General features: G+C 37.3%; 1 protein-coding gene across 1 annotated transcript; it reads left to right on the top strand.

The window, feature by feature from the left end:
• The first annotated feature begins 9,886 nt into the window (after positions 1 to 9,886).
• FAM216B (family with sequence similarity 216 member B) lies at positions 9,887 to 20,744 on the top strand. The gene is given in 5 exon segments (XM_045567160.1): positions 9,887 to 9,978; positions 12,264 to 12,376; positions 14,839 to 14,959; positions 19,590 to 19,729; positions 19,731 to 20,744. Coding segments are annotated over 4 exon segments (405 nt in total). The 5' UTR covers positions 9,887 to 9,978; positions 12,264 to 12,277; the 3' UTR covers positions 19,776 to 20,744.
• The last annotated feature ends 938 nt before the right edge of the window (positions 20,745 to 21,682 follow it).

Raw genomic sequence — 21,682 nt, forward strand, 5'->3', positions numbered from 1 at the left:
TAATTAAATATTATCCTGATTACAAGAGCAGTTTCTATAAAAACTAAGTTGAATGTCTAGGAAGTATTAATAATAAGTGAGTCACTAAAAAATGTGCTGCCTGGTTAGATGTGGATAAGATAATTGTAAAAGAGGGGAAAAAAAATAATTAAAAGCTAGGAGGATCCTGTATCCCATTTATTTCACAAATATCTTCCAAGGGCTTACTCCATTTTAAAGAAACAAAATGGAAATCAAAAATAATACATTAAGATGCAGATACCTTAAACAGATTCAAGTAGACTTACCATTCTATCCAGCAATCCCATTATTGGGCATCTACCCAAAAGAACAAAAGTCATTCTATAAAAAAGACACCTGCACCTGAATGTTTATCGCAGCACAATTCACAATTGCAAAGATGTGGAAACAACCCAAATGCCCATAATACATGAGTGGATTAGTAAACTGTGGTATTATGTATACCATGGAGTATTGCTCAGCTATAAGAAATAACGGTGATATAGAATCTCTTTTGTTCCCCTGGAGAGAGTTGTAACCCATTCTATTAAGTGAAGTATCCCAGGAATGGAAAAATAAGCACCACATGTACTCACCAGCAAATTTGTTTCCCTGATCATCACCTAAGTGCACATTTGGGAATAACACCAATTGGGTGTCGGACAGATGTGGGGGGTGGGGGAGGGGATGGGTGTATACCTACATAATGAGTACGATGTGCACTGTCTGGGGAATGGACATGCTTGAAACTCTGACTCAGGGGAATGGGGGGGGGCATGGGCAATATACATAACCTGAACTTTTGTACCCCCATAATAAGTTGAAATAAAAAAAATAACAATAATACATTAAGGATGTGTTTCTTATTAGTTAACATGAAATCCCATCACCTAAGTGATCCAAGTCTTCTCAATGAGAGCCTTGTTGACATTGTGGGCACGGTGGTTCATTTAGCAGCACTGCCCAGCATTGAGGCATTTAGCCTCTCCAGTCTATAGCCACCAAATGCTATGGTGGCCCCAGTCATTGTGACACTCAAAGAGCACCCCTGGCAGAGTTCCAAATCCTCCTTGTAGTAAACACAGTAGTTTTGTGCATCCTACCAAACATTACTGCTTGTACTCAAAGAAATGACTTGGCCCTACCTCAAAAGATCAGAAAATGGATTTATATTTATATGTTTTTAATTAAAATAATATATTAAGACATATAAGCATTATTATTTTTTTATGATTCCTGCTTCAGTTGCCTTTCTGTGATTAACCATCCAGCTACTAGTCCTGATAGTTTAGGTTAAGAGTTCTTTTGCTACTCTAACTACCCAGGGGCCTTCTAAAAAAATAGCAATATCATAGGGGTTACACACATGATACAAGGAATTGTTGAAAGAACTGGCTATTTCTCACTGGAAGAGGCAACATTTTAGATGGAGAGAGAGAGTTACTGATTTTATACATATATAAAGAACAATCCTGTTTAAGGAGAATTAAGTTTCTTCTATGAGACTCTACATAGAATAATCTAGAAATAACTGTTAAATTGAATGAAATTTAATAAAGACAACATAGTATAATAGAAAAAATAAAAACTTTAGTGCCAGACAAACCTGGACATAAATCCTGGCTTTCTGTCTTGTACAATATATATAAATTGTCCAGTTACTTCTCAAAGTCTCCATTTTCCCCCCATATAACTATAAAAATAATATTTATCTCACAGGGCAATAAAGAATAAATAAAATAGTCTATCTTCTGTTCTTAGCACTGTTTCTAGCATATACCAGACACATAATAAATGGTAGTTCCCTTCCTCATCTTCTTCCCTGTCCCTGGAGGTGCAAAGCAAAAAAAGACAATTATCTGCTTAAATACACTGCATCTTAGAGCTTTTATGTTTTAAGATGTGAATAGAACTATAAAAATTCCTTCTGGATCAAATCCTCACCTTGTAGCAGACATTGTTGACACTGTTCCTTGCCTACCTAAAAGCTATTTACCTCCTTTTTCCTTGTTAGTAGCCCTCCATGTGTGCTTAAGGTTGGATAAATATCCTTTGGCTTTCTAGAAGGTCAACCCAGCCCTGGTTGAAGTGTTGGCCTAAATCCAATCCTTTTGTGGCACATTAGATTACCCTTCAGCAAATATTCCACCCCCAACCGATGATACCCATGAGAAGAGTATACTTTCCTGCCCCTTTGATTTTGAACTTGAAATATGGGCAAAAGTAAGAATGTGCCAATTCTAAGCCTAGGCTTGTGCCTCTGGGAGCTTCTAACCTCTGCCATGACAAGACATGCTTTGGGTGTCCCAGGTCACAAAAGAATGAGAGCCACATGGAGCAGCTTCCCTGGCTGACCTGCCAAAACTTTCATCCTAAAGCAGAGCCATCCCAGCTGACCTGCAGATGCATAAGAAATAAACATGTATTGTTGCATGTCCCTGAGATGATTTTGTGCTTGTTTGTTCAGCTGACTGATACACCTGCCTATGAGAGATATTAGAAAAAATTGGCTGGGAAGCTTCTGGGAAATAGTTTTTCTCTCTGGTAAGAGAAAGGAAACATGCATGAAGATAAACTCTCTGCTCAGTGCCACATCCTGACTTTGAATGAATAGCAGCTTTTGACCATGAGAAGAAGGCCACCAGCCCCAAATGAATGAACCAATACCACCAGCCATCTTCCTTCATTTCTTATAACGTGATAAGAATAAATTCCTATTTGTTTAAACCACAATTTGTTTGGCACCTGCAACTGCATATATTCTAACTAATACTTGTCAATATTGAAACCCAGAACTACTTTAAGAATTTTTAGTTTTTATGACACAAGCAAACAGATTTGACAATTCCCAGAATTATTTCTGATTTGTGATCAGATGTTGTATACTACGTTTTTACTCATGACTTCACTGGCTTATTCAGTGAGCATTGCTTGCTCATTCAGCTGATACCCAAGCATTTAGGATGTCCCTCCAAGGAACAATATTCCCTGTAGCTTCATTTCTATCAGGGAATCTCCCTTCACCATCAGGTGCACCTTCTCCCCACACTGCAATATTCCATGTGTAGGTTATTTCTTGAATCTTTTTGATGTGGCCTCCTTCCAGGGATTTTCATGGTCTTTCCTGCCTCTATCACAGCTGGGCCAGAGAAATATAAAAGTGAGATTTCTGTGTATATTATAAGAAGATCAGAAACAAACACCTTTCCATTGACTCTTCATTTCAGAGCTAAGCTCATGCCACCAAAAAAGAGGGCAGATGCCAAAGCAAGAATGCCCAAGTTCAGGGCCCAGGTCTCCCACTTCCCAGCTTCAGGAATATGGCTGTGTTTTAGCTCAGGCTGCTATAACAAAGTATCGCAGACTGGGTGGTTCAAATAACAGACATTTACTTCTCACAGTTCTGGAGGCTGGTAAGTTCAAGATCAAACTGGCAAGGGCTCCCTTCCTGGTTTTCAGATGGCCACCTTCTCACTGTGTCCTCATAAGGTGGAGGGGGGACGCTGGTCCCTCTTTCTCTTCTTGTGAGGACACTAATCCTATTACAGGGGCTTCACCCTTGTGAGCTCATCTAAACCTAATCACCTCCTAGAGACTCACCTACTAATACCAGCATGTTAGGGGTTAGGGCTTCAACATAAAAATTTGGTGGAGACATAAACATTCAGTCCATAACAGGTGGGTTATTTAACCTGTATTTACCTTATAGGTGAGAATGAAGATATTAATAGCATAGTATCATAGTATTGTTGGGAAGCTTAAATGAGTTAATACGTATAAAGTGCCTAGAGTGGTACATAATGAGCAACAGTTATATAAGAATTTACAAATTTTGCTGTTTATATAAAAACTTAGAATTCTAACATATCAGGGAGGAGCAGATGGCACAGTGGGGGTGCCGGTGAAATGGGACACTCTGGCTAATCCATGGCTTTTGGAATAATAGGATTATAGGGTGAGTGACTCCATGAAACGCTTAAATACCCTGCATGGTATTCTCATCAAGTGGGCCTATTTTTCTTAAGACTTCTAACAGGGAGCTCATTCCTTCCTGAAGTTGTTCATTCTATTGAAAATTCGTATTTCTGTAGCTTCTACTTATTGGTCCTAATTTTTACTTTTTAGAAAAGTAGATTAAGTCTAATCTCTCTTAAATATACCAGCTCTCTGAATATTTTTGTGACATTATTATTTCTCCCCCATCCAGTCCCTTCTGCCATAGGTTCTTTCCAGGGTTGACAGCTCAAACACATGTGCCAGCTGATCCTATGACACAGCAACTCTACTTTGGCCACACAGCCCAGTTTGCCCAGGTCCCTTGTGTGGATGCAACACTGCAGCTCAGAGCACACCAGGGAAGTCTCAGCCTTTTCCTTCTTGTAGAAATGATACTTCTGTTGATGTAGCCTATACATTTATGAATCCATCTGGCAGCCTCATTAACTCATCCTGCATTTATTTCCCTGTGCCTGAACTGCTCCTAAACCCCCAATTCCTTTCTGTATTCATCCAACAGGCAATGAAACTCTGATGCAGACTCTTGTTTTTATTGTTATTACATTTCATCCTATTAGATGCAGCCCATCACTTTCACCTGTCCAGGTCTTTTTGTATCCTGATTCTGTCACCCTCTGTGTTTTCCATCCTGCTTCGATCTTTGTCATCTGAAAATTTGATAAGCTTGCCTACTATTTCTTCATTCCATAGACCTTAATACAACTATGGAATAGCCCAGGGCGTGCTACCAAAAACCTGTCCAAACTGTTATTGATCCATTAGTCAGCACCCTTTAGTATAAAATTTTAACAAGCTTCACATTGTGCTTATCTATTTATGAGGATTTCACAAGGCACTTTGTCAAGCGTAGAAATACCAGGTCTACAACATCTAAGAGTCCCAGAACTCTATCCTTATTAACAACAACAACAACAAAAGGAAGCAGCACTGTTTGAAAACATAATTGTCAGTACTGATCTTTTAAATGTTTATAAAGTTGCATTGATAATCCATTGTTAAGTTCTACATGGCACTTTTTTTTTATCTAATCCACTTTTTTGAAAATTAGAATACGCTTGGAGAGTATTTTCATAGCCAAGGACCTAAAATTCACATCCCTATCCACTGTGTATTTGAATATGCTTGGGCATGTTCTAGGGCTCACTCAACTGGCCCACTGTATGCCCATTTGCATGAAGACTTTTCAGGAGCTTTATTAGAAGGTCAATGACTTGGCATAATGAGATTAATACCCTGCTCCAGAATCAAGACCATACGTCTTTGTGAAACTGAAGCCTCCCCTTATTCAACTAAGCAGTACTCTAGGTGGGAATGGAATATACCCCAAGGACAGAAAGAATTAAGATGCATAAATTTTGTCTGTAGGTAATGACTGGATGAAAGGGATAATTTTCTATTATAGCAGGGTGTATGTTGCTTGAATTCCCTCTTTGTTCCAGAGACCAAGGGGAGAAATCATAGATTTCAGACAACAATGAATTTGAGTCCTGGCTCTACCACTTAATAGCTGTGCCACAGGATCTGTTTTTAGAGAACCATTGCTACTCCCTAGTGAAAAATACTTTTTTGTAAATTCTTACAATTTTTTAAAATGACCTTGAGTCTAGAATTGTTTGAGAATTCCTAGTGCTCCTACTCTAGCTTTTTTTTTTTATATCTTACCTCTTTCTACCATAGAGTGTATTTGAAATTATAGGATTGAAATTAAATCTCTAGACAGTCCCTTCTCAAGTTATATTCCATTATAGACTTTTTCCTGAGTTTAAAATATGTTTTTCCTAAGTCCTTAGCACATATCTGACCATATTCAGCTTTTCCTTTGCTGATAATCACTTCTTCTAAGTGTCCAAAATAGTTTTCACTCACTAAAAGAGGTTCTTATAGTACAAACTGAGATTCTAATTTTCCTTATTTTTGTGACCAGTGCCTCTTGTTCTAACAGACTGGTTTCTATGAATTAAGGTTTAACTTCATCTTGGATTCCAGTCATGAGTTCTTCTTCTTCTCTTTGTATCACCCATGAGGTCCCATTTACCCAACTATTCCATGAAAACACTTTATCACCCACCTTCTAAACACTGGTATGCAGATATACCAATGTCTTCAGCATTGTGTCTCATTGCTGTACCAATGTTTTAAGAGTGAAACAATATGCATCTCTTCTACTAATAGTTAACATTGTATTCCATGCAAGGTGAAAACAGGAATAAAAAAAAAAAAGAAAAAAAAAGAAAAGAACATTGTATTCGCTATAGTAATTAGATTATGGGTGTCTCTATTCAATTTTTTGTGGTCAGTTTTAATTTAATTTCTTTTGAAATGTTCGACTAGACTTCAAGAAAACTCATTTTTTGGTCAAAACTGAGGATCTACATTGTTTCCTCATTCTTAAATCTTATGTTATGGCTAGAAATCTATATCTCATTCTTTGACATTATATAGTCAGGCATTTATTTTCTCTTTTCTTATAAAATGACAACTTTCAGTACTATTTAGCAAACACTGACTATGTCTAAGTCCCTCAACCTCCTGTCTTGAAGGGGTGGGGAACCTGCAGCCTCAAGGCCACATGTGGCCCTCCAGATCCCCAAGTGTGTCTCCTCAATAGAATCCAAACTTCACAGAAAAAAAAATCTCTTTATTAAAAGTATTTGTTCTGTAAAATTTGGATTCAGTCAAAAGGCCACACTCAAGGATCCAGAAGGCCACATGTGGCTGCAGGTTCCCCACCCTTCCATATCCTTCTCTTTACCACAGTAACAGGAAGACTGCAAAACACATTTCCCAGAATCCTTTGCAAGCTGGCATGCAATGGGAGGCAGGACAATTGAAAGTTGGAGGAAAGAAGCTATGTTTTTATGCCTTCTGCTTGCACATGTGGTAAAGCCAGCAGTGGAACAGCAGGGACAGCAAGAGTGGTGACAGTAATATTAACAGTTTTGGCAAGAGCACAGAAGCAAGGGCGTCTGATGAGGTACCTGAGGCACTGCTCGGGCAGTGTTATTCCAAAGGAAGCTTCTCCATGTCATGGTGTCCATGGGCTATGAATAAAATCATGTTCCCTTTTGTCCTCCAGCTTTAGGTGTGATTGTAGTTTAGTGTAATTGCCAATCCTTGAATAACCTAACCTTCCATGTGGTATGCCCTAGAATGCATTTCATCATGTCCTGGAAAAACATTCAAAGAAGACTCAATTGACAATGTCAATTGTCTGCATACAACTGTTACCTTTTGGTAGAGAATCTATTCAACCTCTCAGATCCAGTGAAAGTTTCCATGGTATTTGCTGGCATTTGCAGACACTTGTTTGTGCCATGTTTATGTCCCAGAAGGTCTGTGTTCACATTATCAGAAAAAAATTGCAAGCCTTTTGTGTTTGTTGAGCCCTTCCTTTTTAGTATAAGGCATTTATGATTCTATTCATCACTCTTACTTATCTCCCTCTTATTTTCCCCTTAGTCTCCTAAGAATTTTGAATTTGTGGTTTTCTTTTGTGTTTCTTCTTTCATTTTCTCTGAGAACTCATCTTTGTAGATAAGCTGGCATTTGGAAGGAGGATTCTAAAGAAAGAAATCAAGTCAGTAGTAATAATGCTATCACAGAGGAAAGGATGAGGTCGGTGTGTACAATAGTCTTATGCCATAGGTTCATTACTATCATACTTAGCCTCAAACTAAGATTAAATACAGAGAATATCTTACCCTTCCTCAAAATGAAAAAGGTGATATCAACTAGGTGAGGCTGAAATGCTAATTTGGAGTGTGATGTCATGATTCTTAAAGTCAATGAAATCACATTGCTGATTCTATTCTTCATAAAATTTAATTATCTGTTCTCATAGGGATAAAATTTTGGCTAACACCTGTCCCTGCATAGCCAACACTCTTTAGAATGATATGGCAAATCCACACTGACTATCTCATCATTGAACTTTAGCATGTTAGGATACTGACAATGAGTGGATTAATAAAGTAGTAGCTTTAGCACAGAGACTTTGCTGATGCAAGATACAATGAAAAGGAATAACATTCATCAGGTGTCAGGCAGGTGGGGTGGGGAGGAGAGAGGATGGGTATATTCACACCTAATGGGTGCAGTGCACGCTGCCTGGAGGAATGGACACTCTTGAATCTCTGACTCGGGTTCGGCAAAGGCAATATATGTAATCTAAACATTTGTACTCCCATAATATGTTGATATAAAGATAAATAAATAAATTTTTAAAAAGAGGAAAAAAAAAGGAAATGAGAGCATCTGGATCTGTTAATACTTTTTTATCTATACAGTAAACTCTTCCTGTTTTCCTGTCATGGATGGTGCACCATTTGTACACACCCTCACTGAATTTACCAAATTTAGCCCAACTTCATGACATTTATCTTGAAAGTTGCTGAAGATATCTATTCCCCCTGTTCTGTTCACAAGACTGCCCAAGGAGAATAACTCTTCATAGCAAAGAAAATCTTCTGTTATGACCTGAATGAAGTATAAAACCTGCGCCAAATCAGTAGTGTCAGTTGATTCATCCAAAGCAATTGAATAATATATATTTTCCTTTTGAAGTATAGCATGAAATTGTTCTCTTAAGTTGAAGGCTAATTCATGCTGCCGATGAGTTATGGTTCTCCTTGAAAGAGGCAGTTGTTTGTATTTTGAAACGTTATTGGGGTCTGAGCATCCTACAACTTGGATAACGCATTCTTTCACGATTTCTATATCACTGAATGGCTTTCCCTTTTTCCCCTGAGTATATAAGCTACTTTATAAGTTGCTTCAGTGGCATCATTTCCAAGTCTTACTGCTGCTTGAAAGAATTATTTGTGCTTTTGCTTTTCATCTTTTAATTTCTGCAGTACAACATTTCATGCATCTCCCTCAAATTTAAAATATTTGTGGTTCTTATGAGTGTTACAATGCTGATGAGCATTGAATTTCTTTAATGTTGATATTGCAGTATCACAAAGCAAGCAAATCATCTTATCTTTAGCAGAAACAAGACGATATTGCAATTCCCAATTATCATTAAAAAATCTGTTTTCTTACTTCAGCGTTCTCTTGGTCTCCTTTGACATGATGGGCTATTAAGCAGAAAGAATTAAAAATACTGTTGAGCTATGTAACTATTCACAAATTCCACTTCAAACAGAAAGACAAGTGCACTGTTATCAAAAGCTGGTAACAGACTGGTGTACTGAGTTCCCATCAATTCTTGCCAACTAGTCTTGTGTGGTAGTGGTGCCAGTCAGGTGGAGGAAGTTAGAACTAAATCATGAGCATAGCAGCTGTCAATTTAGCCCTTATGGCTTACTAATGTTCTAATTGTGCCAGTCAATCTGGAAGGATTATTTCGTGGAAACTTATTTTGTTCTTTGGTATTTTAAATATGTTCATTTAGAAAGTAAAATAAAAATATAAAAGACAAACAAAAATGTATAAATCAAAATAGAAGGATTTCTTCTGTGAAATTTGGAAAAGGACCTAGAAGGCCATATGTGGCCTTAAGGCAGCAGGTTCCCCACCCTGTGGGGAACAAAGAGGAAGCAAGGAGGAAGGGGACCACTCACTCCGAATCTGGGAAATATCCATATAATGGCCTCTTGCCCTGATGGATTTCTTAACCTTTAATACTCAGCATCCATCTCCATGCACATTCCTCCCCATGTCTGCATAAAACACAGATAGGTGACACTTGATTAGTTATCTAATTAGTTAGACATCTGATTAGACAAAATTTGAAAGAAAAATATTAAACTGTGCAGTTGAATGTTATCCAGTAGCAGGGAAAAAGGCACGCAGCCAAATTCCTCCACCTCTTTGTTTTGTCACATAGTGTTGCTTAGATATCAGCTTATCAACAGACTGAGTTTCCACTGCCACGACCACAGGAACGAAGAGCCCTTGCAAGAAAACTGCATTGAATTTGAATGCCAGCTTCTTAAAAGGGAGGAAGTACAATACAGGGTAAGTTCCTTTTAAGCAAATCTGTCTCTTTGTTTCTGATATGTTATGTTGTATATATTTTTTTCCTGCCTGAATACCCTAAATGTTTTAATCAAACTTTATCAGGTATAGACCACTTGAATAGGTAAGATGGATTTCTTCAGCAATAGCCCAAGAAAAGCATACATGAATTGCTGCCACCAGAAAGAACATCATCAGTCATTTCCTTATGCTATTTGAGGAGAGAGGAAATCTTTCTGGCTTTGAAGAATATTTATTCTCTGCTCTACAGAGCTGGAAAATGGGAGGAGAGATAAGGAGATGATTTGAGTACAGGATAGAGCACAGGCTTCAATTACAGAGAATATTAAAAGAGTATATCTTGCCTGGTATGGTTTCTGGAGTGTACATTGAAAGAAAGCAGTATTAAATAAAATATTTATAGTTTAATTTATAAGTTTATATAGAGGAAACAGTACACACAGACACGCTGACTTCTGTTTTCCTAATAAATTTTTCCTCTGGACGATCTGAGCCTTAGATGTGTGAACTCAGCCAGAGTCTTCACACATATTAAAATATGTCTTAAGCAGGTGTCTGAGCATGTGTGTGTGAGCTCAGTGGATCAAACAACCCAATGAGGCAGGCATTGTAATTGCCATCATAAAGATAAGGGAACTGAGGCTAACAGAAGGTAACAAACTCAAGTCTGTCCCGTTCTAAAGGCCACGCAGCCTCTATTATAGTTTCTTTTCTTCAGTTAGCATGTGGTACAGGTATGGATAGTAATCTGATCTGTTTATAGGATCTGTTACTATGTTTGATTTGTTGTGTTCTTACTTCCTATCATTCAGCTGTTCACAAGGCAAAGAAGTAAGCAGACGGGAAAGTACTCGGGGTTTCCACTCTGTGCCTTGGCAACCTATTCCCATATGTCTGTTCTTCCTGGATTGTTAAACTCTTATTATTATACACACTTCAGACTCTAAATCCTAAATCACCAGGAAAGGAGACTTAATCACAGCAAGTGTGACTCCTTCATTCTGTGTCTTTGTCAGGCAAGTAGAAACATGACAAGTTTAATAGTTTATTTTATGGTACAATGCTATAAAACTGTAGATCTAAATGTGGAAGAAATGGAGAATGATGTAAAGGTATACTACACTGCCACTAAAAATCATATTTTTAAGGAATATTTAATGATCTGGGAAAGTGCACAACACACATATATATCACGATCTCCCTTTTCTAAAATCACACACAATGTACACAGAAAAAATAAATAAATAAAAAGAAATCAATCAAATGTCAACAATAGTTATAAATAGTTAGATGCAGGCTGAGTATCTTTTATTCAAAATGCTTGGAACTGGAAGTGTTTCAAATGTGGGATTTTTTTTTTTTTAATATTTGTATTATCCTTAGCAGTTGAGCATCCCAAATTGGAAAATCTCATATCCAAATGGCTCCAATGAGCATTTCCTTTGACATGTTGCTGCTTAAAAAGTTCCAGATTTTGGAGTAGTTTGGATTTCTGATTTTTGCATTTTTGGATTTGAGATCTTATTTTCTTCTTTAATTTTTAAAATTTTCCAAAGTAATAGATATTACTTTTACAATCAGATAAGATAATAAATATTTAAAATTATTAAGAAATAACTGTTGGAACCAGGTGTGGTGGCTCATGCCTGTAATTGGGAGGCTGAAGAGGGAAGATCACTTGAGGCCAGGAGTTCAAGACCAGCCTGGGCAACATAGCAAGACCTGGTTTCTACAGAAAATTAAATTAGCTGAACACGGTGGTGCACATCTGTAATCCTAGCTCCTTGGGAAGTTGAGCCAGGATGATCACTTGAGCTCAGGAGCTGGAGGTTGCAGTGAGTTGTGATCAAGCAATTGCACTCCAGCCTGGGCAATAGAGCGAGACTCTGTTTCAAAAAAAGAAAGAAAAAGAAAAAAGAAAACAAAGAAAAAAACCAAACAACTCTTGTAGAAATAGTATGGCTCTACAACCCACCCATTCTAAGCACAGAGTTAATCAGGAAGACAGGGCTCTGAATTATTTTTTAATTCCATAAATAATTAATAATTATTTTTATAAATAAGGTATAAGAATGGAAAAAGGTGCAGAATCTGGTGAGGTCCAATTACTTGGAAACATGTGAGACAATATTCTTATCCCTTGGAACAAATACATTTATTTATTTTTATTTATTTACTTACTTGCTTACTTATTTACTTAAGTACCTCCCCAAAATTGGTTGAGCAAAGCGAAATTTTATGCTATGCTTTGTTGTTCCTTGGAGGTACAAGATAAAGAATGGGAGAAAACTGGAAAAAACAACAAAAGCTTCGGAATGTTCCACAAATTCCTTGCATTCGAGTCCCTCCATCTGCCTCTGACAGTTCCTTACTGAAGGTACAGCATTTTATTTATTGACAGATAGAGGGAGCTTGTCTGTCTTTCCTTCAAGGCTTGAGGACTTTTGCTACTGTCTTTGTTTATTCAGCATTAGGGAGTGTGACCCACAATAAGCCCTGGCTGCGTGCTGAAGTCCCGCATGAGTGAATGAAAGAGCACTTGGATGATCTACTCCTCCTGCATGCGTCCCATTTCAGGAGCTCTGGGGGACAGTCACCTCTTCATGACTGATCCACTACCAGTGAGGATGAACTCACTAGTTGACCACACAATGGTGGCTCCCTGTTGGAGAGGCACTGTCAAATTTAGTTAAAGTCATTCTCATAAATACTCTTTGTAAAAATTTCAGTTCTCTTCCAACCCTTCAAGAAAGGGTAGACTACAGGGTAAGAATATTAGTAATGTTACCTACAACTTCTCATTTAGGAAATCTAGAGTTTTACTAGGGAAAAGAACTAGGCATTTTTTTTCTTTGTAAAATAAAACCATAACTTTTAAGATTTTATGTTACATAATAGAAATTCCCGTTGAACTTTGGAGCTTTGCTCTTGAAATTAGCTTGCAATTTTCATATTATCTTGTTCTCAATCTTTTGAAAAGGCTTCATTAGTTATTCAGGAATGGAATTCATTGTCTTCTTCAAATATATTATCCTCCAAAATCTCTAATTGAGAAACTGAAGCTGAAATGGTATCTTAAATTGTGAGGTACGTGGCTTTGCTATTTTCACTCTAGATATATTTTTCATATTAAGTTTAAGGTCTCTAAACCTAAAAATAAAAATCTAACTCATGGATTTCCACAAACTTTCTAACAGATAAAAGTCACCTTCCCCTATTTTCACATATTATTATCTTAATTTGAGTTTTTATTACATGGTTACCAACTAGTTTTGAAAATTCTGTTATTATTTTGAATTTGTTGGCCTAGGGTAAACTTATTTTATCTTGATTTTTCTGGAATGTTGATGCCACTATCTCAGTTTCCCTATCTGTAAAACAAACACAATAAATTGACTGTCTCATAGGATTGTTGTAACTTAACAGATGATGCATGCAAAATGCTCAGCACAGCACAGAATAAGCACTTAAGATATATTAGGTATATAGTAGTAATTGAAGTCCTGGCCCTTCTTGTTTTTCCTTTCCTCTGTGACAGTAGCCTTCTAAATGGTCCACCTACCAGTGTTCTCTTTCCTCAAGCCTGTTCTCTACAGCAGGGCCAGAGTGATTTTTTAAAAATGTAAATCTGGTCAATTTAGAGTATGGTGCTTTGAGTTGGACAACTTGTCCCAACGGAGTGGAAAGCTGTCCTGTGCATTGCAGAGTGTTCGGCAGCATCCCAGGCCTCTGCTCACTGAATGCCAATAGCACCTCTTCCCCTTCCCACCAATTGGGCTGGTCAAAAATTTTACAGACACTGCCAAATGTCCCTTGGGGGTCAAAATCATCCGTGTTGAGAATCATTGCCTTGCATAAAGACCTTTGATGGCTCCTCATATAAAAGTTAATCCTTAAACTCTTAACATAGTGTAAAAGGCTTTTATCATCTTCCTCTAACTCTACAGACCTTTTGAAATCAAAAACTAGGTTTTTTGAAGCAAAAAAAAAAAAAAAAAAGTCCAGTCCCAAACCATGTCCAGATATTTCATGCCCATAAGAGATTTTGTACCGGTTTCTCCCTCTGTCTTTAACTAGCCTTTGTTTTCCTTTTCGTACAATGGTTCTCAAATTTTAATGTGCATATATTGGAATCACCCGCATGGCTTGTTAAAACAGAGTGCTGGCCCCACCCCATAGAGTTTCTGATTCTATAGGTCTGGGTGGGGCCTGAGAACTTGCATTTCTAACAGGTCTCCAGGTGTTCCCCATGCCCTTTGAGAACCAATATTCTAGTTCCCTCAGGGAACGCTTCATCCTTAAGACTCAGGTGTGGTGTTCAATCTCAATTAGAAGGCCTTCCTTGACTGCTATGGGCAGTTTATTTATCTTCTCTGTTTTCATAGCACCTTTTTATTAATAATACAATGAGCCCTTACCACTTTACCCATCTATGCATCTATCCATCTCCCCTGAGCACTGAGAACATTCAGTGGGAAGTTCTCTTCTATCCACCCAGAGACCTGGCATACTTCAGCCCTGTGTAGATTATCACCACCTACTCTCTTCAATAAGGATCCATAAAATTACAGGATCTTGGAAATCCTTAGACCTCCCTCAGTCCAATACCATGACCTACTTCCCTAGAATCTTTTACTTACACATTTTCATCACCATACAGGCCAGTGGAAGACTGTTTAAGCAAACTAAAGAGGACATTACCCATTCATTTTCCAATTATTGTGCGTTGAAAATATATATGTTTAGCAACAGAGGCATCTTAACTCCATGAAAGTTAGCTGGGAATACATCACACTTTTTAATCCTGTAGAACTAAAATCACCTGCTCTGCTCTGACAGGACCTAACCCGAGGGCAACAGCGTTACTTTTACAGCATCATGAGGATTTACAACTCCAGGCCCCAGTGGGAGGCCCTGCAGACCCGCCATATTCATAGCCTTTGGCACCAGCAGCTGCTCGGTGAGTTTAACTAACTGACCTGAACCAGGCACCTCAGGAAGGAGCTTGCGCGCTGCAGCTTGAGGTCAAGTTTTCAGATAAATAATTCAAGTACAGTGGCCTCTGTCAGTGTGCTATTTTATCAACATAGTTGGTTAGCCAAGTTTCAAAGTAGTTATCCCTGACAATAGAAAGCAAGGTTTTATAGGTAAATTAAGAGGGTTTAAAGAAATCTGAGTATGGATTGTTATAAAATGTTAACAACTCCCTGAGATTTGCAGGAACTTAATCAAGTAGATCAATGGCTCTGGCTTTAGAAGGCCAGCCTAGGCTCCAACCACAGCTCAGCCTTTGCCATTTGTGTGCACTCAGAGGCTTGGCTTAGTCACAATAATAGTTTTATTTATTGAGCATTTATCAAGTTCCAGGCCTTGTGCTAAGAGCTTTATATATAATGTCTCATTTTCTCTCCACTTTACGGTTGTGGAAAATGGAAGCTCAGGCAGGTTACATAACTTGATGAAGATCACAGATTGTAAACGTTAGTTAGGATTTCAAGTCAGAGCTATCACCTCCAAAGATCATGCATTTTCATCCCCATCACTTGCTGTCTCTCCTCTTCTATCAACCTCTTCGGATTTTATGAAGCACAAATGAAATAATGGTTGTGAAAGACCTTCACAGATTATAAGCGCCAACCTACTGAATGGCATAATTGTTGTCAAGTCTCTTTTCTTGCAGGAAAAGCTTTCAGTTGCTGCCCCCCCTCCATTTCACTCTTCTCCTAACTCTAATAGAGTGCTTTTTAGAAAAAAAAAAATCCACTCACTTGGCATTAGCACATCTACTTTATACTGATGTTCTTGTGTTTGCACAAAAGGAAGACATGATTTTTGCAAATGATTTAATAAAAGCAACATCAACAGTAATTATCTTTTATCAAGGGCTTCCTATGAGGCAGGCACTGTTCTAAGAACTTTGCATATATTGTCTTATTTAAAACTCAAACACTTCTAGGTGGTAGCTGTTTTTATAACCTACAGTTTACAGAGGAGAAAATTGAAACATGAACAAGTTAAATAACTTGACCAGGTCATGCAACTAGTAAATGGAGGAGCCAGGATTCAGTCTGGGCCACATGATTGTCTGAAGTGTTACGGAAGCAGCATCTAGTAGCTTTGGTTTTAGAGCAAACTTGCATAGAAGCCAATGAATCCAGAAACAGAGGTAGGCAATGTTTAGTGCACATAAAAGCTACCTATTACCTTATTAAAATGCAGATTTCCAGGCCTAACCCTCTGAGTTTCTGATTCAGAAGGTCTTTAAATAGAGTCACAAATCCACTTTAAATAATCATTTTTTAAAAAATTTTAAAATATTAAGGGGGTACAAATATTTTTGTTACATGGGTACACTATATAATGCTGAAGTCAGGACTTTCAGTATGCCTGTCACCAAGAGAGTGTACGCAATAGGTGAGTTTTTAACCCCCCCTTCTTAGTTTCCAATGTCTTTTATATCTCTTTGTACCCATGTGTACCCATCGTTTAGCTCCCACATATTAGTGAGAAGATGTGGTGTTTGTTTTTCCATTCCTGAAATACTTCGCTTGGGATAGTGGTCTCCAGTTCCATCCAAGTTGCTGTGAAAGACATTATTTCATTCCTTTTTATAGTTGAAGTGTGTGCATAATTACTGTTTATGTTGCTTTTATTAAATCATTTGCAAAAATCATGTCTTTCTTTTGTGTAAATACAGGAATACACACACACACACCAGTGTGTGTGTGTGTGTGTGTGTGTGTGTGTGTGTATATATATATATATATATATATATATATATATACACATCGTGGAGTACTATTCAACTATATATACATATCTCACATTTTATTCATCCACTCATGAATTGATGGGTACTTAGGTTGATTCCATATCTCTGTAATTGTGAATTGTACTGCAATAAACATTCAAGTGCCGGTGGCTTTTTGATAAAATGATTTGGGTAAATACCCAGTAGTGGGACTGCTGGATAGAATGGTAGGTCTACTTACTGTAAGCTCTTAGAGAAATCTCCATACTGTTTTTCCATAGGGATTATACCAGTTTGCAGTCTTGCCAACAATGTATAAGCATTCCTTTTTCTCTGCATCACACCAGCATCTGTTGTTTTTTGACTTTTTAATAATGGCCAGTCTGACAGGGGTAAGGTGGTATCTCATTGAGGTTTTAATTTGCATTTCCCTGATGATTAGTAATGTTGAACATTTTTTCATATGTTCATTGGCCATTTGTCTGTCTTCTTTTGAAAAGATTCTGTTCATGTCTTTTGCCCACTTTTTGATTTTTTTTCTTGCTTATTTCTTTGAGCTCTTTATAGATTCTGGATATTAGTCCGTTGTTGAATGTATAGTTTGTGAATATTTTCTCTCATTCTTTAGGTTGCCTGTGTACTCTGTTGAGTATTTCCTTTGCTATGCAGGAAGTTTTAATTTAATTAAGTCTCATTTACTTATTTTTGTTGTTATTGTATTTGCCTTTGGGGTCTTTGTCATAAATTCTTTGCTGAGGCCTATGTCTAGAAGAGTTTTCCCTACATTTTCTTCTAGAATTTTTATGGTTTCATGCCTTACACTTAATTCTTTAACGAATCTTGAATTAATTTTTATATATGGCAAGAGATAGGGGTCCTGGTTCATTCTTCTGCATGTGGTTATCCAATTTCCCCAGCACTATTTGTTGAATAGAGGGTCCTTACCCCAATGTATGTTTTTTTCTGATTTGTTGAAGATCAATTGAAGGAGACATTATAACTGATACCACAGAAATACAAAATATCATCTGTGAATACTACAAAAACCTCTATGCACACAGACTAGAAAACCTAGAGGAAATGGATAAATTCCTGGAAACACACAACCTCCTGAGTCAAGAAGAAATAGAAATCCTGAATAGACCAGTAATAAGCAACAAGATTGAAGCAGTAATAAAAATCTCCAAACAAAAAAAAAAGTCCTAGACCAGACAGATTCACAGCCAAATTTTTACCAGACCTACAAAGAAGAAATGGTACTTATCCTACAAAAATTATTCCATAATACTGAGAAGTATGGAATCCTCCCTAACTCTTTTTATGAAGCCACAATAGATGCAAAAATCCTCAAAGTACTAGCAAACCGAATTCAAAAGTGCATCAAAAGATAATTTACCATAATCAAGTGGGCTTCATCCCAGTGAGGCAAAGATAGTTCAACATATACATATCAATAAATGTGACTTACTATATAAAACCAAAGACCATATGTTCATTTCAATAGATGCAGAAAAAACATTCGATAAAATCCAGCACCCTTTCATGATAAAAATCCTCCACAAACTAGGTGTAGAAGGAACATACTTAAAAATTACAAAAGCCATATATGAAAAACCCACAGTCAACATCATACTGAATAGAAAAAAGTTGAAAGCAATCCCCCTAACAACTGGAACAAGACAAGTGTGCCCATTGTCACCACATCTATTCAACATAGTACTAGAAGTCCTAGCCAGATAAATCAGGCAAGAGAAAGAAATAAAAGGAATCCAAATTGGGAAAGAGGAGGTCAGACTATCCCTGTTTGCCAATGATATGACCTTGTATCTAGAAAACCCTAAAGACTCCACCAAAGACTCCTAGAATTGATAAATAAATTCATCAAAGTCTCAGGTTACAAAATCAATACACACAAATCAGTAGCATTTCTATACATTAATAAAAGTCAAGCTGGGAGTCAAATCAAAGACTCAATACCATTGACAATAGCTAGAAAGAAAATAAAATACTTAGGAATATACTTAGCCAAGGAGTTGAAAGATCTCCACAAGGAAAACTACAAAACACCAATGAAAGAATTTGTAGATGACACAAACAAATAGAAAAACATCCCATGCTCATGGATTGGTAGAATCAACATCATTAAAATGTCTATACTGCCCAAAGCAATGCAATTCCCATCAAAATACCAACATATTACTTCACACATCTAGAAAAAATAATCCAAAGCTTCATTTAGAACCAAAAAAGAGCCCAAATAGCCAAAGCAATCTTAAGCAAAAAAAAAACACATTTGGAGGTATCACATTATCTGACTTCAAATTATACTTACTGGAAGACTATAGTAACAAAACAGCATGATACTGGTATAAAAGTAGAGACCAAGACCAATGGAACAGAATAGTGAACCCAGAAATAAAACCATATAACTATGCCTAAGTAAGATTTTTTAAAGCGTGTGGCCTCAGCCTGATGATTCTCTGGTATGTGGTCTATAGACTACACTTTGAGATACACTGAGAGATATCAAATGTATCTTTTTGATTTGAAGAAAGTTTTGATATCAAAAATAAGTAGTTCATGCAAAGATTCTTCATGGCTCATGTCCCTTTCCAAATGATTTGACATGTTAATCAATGACTAAGTATTTATTAACTTACAGAATAAGAAAAGCAAAAGAGAAAAAATACACTCCTGTTCTCAAAGATAGTATAATTTGGGCATGTTAACCACAGAGCAGAAGAAATTCTGTACACATAACTAAATATTTGCAGTTTTGTTTGCTTATTTGTTTTGTAAAATTGTAGACTTTGAAGTTTCTCTCATTTCTTTCCCCTAGGTTATATTACTCAACAGGAAGCCTTGTCTTATGCTGTTGTACTTAGAGATTCAATCAAGAGAGCCTCAACCAAGGTAGCTTCTCAAAGAACCATTCCCCGGAAATCTTCAGCTATGACAAGAAAATGTCCTTCAGCACTACTCTCTGTCTGTGGTTCTACCAAAGGTCCAAAGTACAGGGTGCTGAACTCTCAGGAACTGAGAGTTGGCAACATTTTCTGAAACATGCAGTTTCATGTATCCTGGCATCTAGCATCCATGTATCTAGTGAGCAATCTAGTGGGTACTTAGTACATATTTGTTGAATGGCAGTGAGTAAAAGAAAAATTTCTAACATAAACCTCAGACCTAAATATTAATATAATCTCTCTCCTATTCACATAAATTTTTCCAGCAAGAACAAGTTGAGAGATTTTGGAGCAATGAAGTAGAGAGTAAGCAAGCATTTCCACATATAATCTGTAGAGTAAAATGACTTTAAAGCTTTCAGAGTAAAAGCTTCCTTTGAATTAGAACCTCCTAGAGAATTCCAAAAATAGTGAAAGGGGACATGTGACCAGAAGTTTCCAGGTCCACTGTCACTGGGTGACCATTACCTGAAAGCCACCCACACTGTACATATTGAAAATATAGAAACTAACATGGAATTAACATGGATGACAGAGGGCTACAGAGCCATGTTATTTCAGCAACACTGTACATTTCCTTCCTGTCTTCTCCATCCATCGATGGCATTCAACTTGGCCCAAAAGCTTCTGATTCTCACCTGACTTGATCACTTTGTGTCACCCTGAAACTTGCATTTATCATTCTTCCACAGCTGGATTGATTTTACACAGCTATAATTGGCCTTGACATGGATAAGAGAATTCATACACACATCTTTTCCTAGCAGCTGAAAAAACACCCTTAGCAGAACATGAAATAGCCCAAACAACTGATCTCAAGTCTTACCTTTCTGTGGCCTCAAAGGTTTTAAGCAAAGCATATAAAACTATACAAATAAGCAAAAGAGAAAATAGTCAGATCATTCTGTAGACAGCATAGTATTATATTAGTCATATTTAATAGTTATTTTCATCAGTGATTTTTCTGTGTGTTAAAAATTAATCACCAGTGTGCATGTAAAGTCAAAATAAAAAATGCCTCTTTCTCATCTATTTTTTTAAATGCTTCACCCCATTCAAATCATCCAATGACTTTGTCATGCCTATGAAAGGAACCGGTTGAGATGGGATATAAAATTGCTTAACAAAGGAAGTACTAACATTGATATGAAAGGAAGATGCTGCATTATTGCGAGGAAAAAATCGTTGATGATTATAATTATCTTCTCTTTGCAACCATTATCATGTAAGATATAAAAGTTGTCATGGGATTCTGAAAAACCCCAATATGAGTTCTGAAATCCTATCTGAATTTTATTTAGGAGGGACAAGGGTCGTGGTTGGCCCACTAGTCTGATGGGAAGTCTTGGGGAAGCTGATATTGGCCTTGCTGTGGTCATTCACTTAATCATAAAGAAGCTCCTTGACCTCTGCAAATTTGGGCCCTGCCTCACATACTCTAGCTTCACAGTTCTAAATAAGGACTTATTAGGTAGGATTAAAAGAAGAAAAAAATTAAATGGACCTGGGGCAAAGCTATAGGGTAGCCCCCTTAAGGGACAGAGGTTTGTGGTAGACCTCATTTAGCCTTTACTAACCTTCCCATTGTTTCCATGATGGGCCTTTTATCCCTCTGAATTGCTTGTGTGCACTTGTACCTTAGACAGTTTTTGTTGTTCTTGGGCATAGATATTTGCTGTGTAAGCCTTAGCTAGTGATACAGAATATCAAAAAGGCCATTTATAATTCTGAGCTACATCCCTGCATCAAAAGTGTCAGAAGAACCTTGTTTCTGAGAGAGACTTCTAAGAGCTGTTTGACAGGTGAATGTCACAGGTCCATAAGAAGGACAAATAGACCTAAGGTGGTACAGAAGGTCCCATTTTTTGGTCCCCCCTTGAGCTCCTCATTTGAAACTTATAACGAATGCAATTGGTTATGACACCGGAAGAAAGGTGCTCACCTGGAAGGACACTGAGAAAGGTGA

Source organism: Lemur catta, chromosome 13 (genome assembly GCF_020740605.2).
Source record: "Lemur catta isolate mLemCat1 chromosome 13, mLemCat1.pri, whole genome shotgun sequence".
Lineage (NCBI taxonomy): Eukaryota > Metazoa > Chordata > Mammalia > Primates > Lemuridae > Lemur > Lemur catta.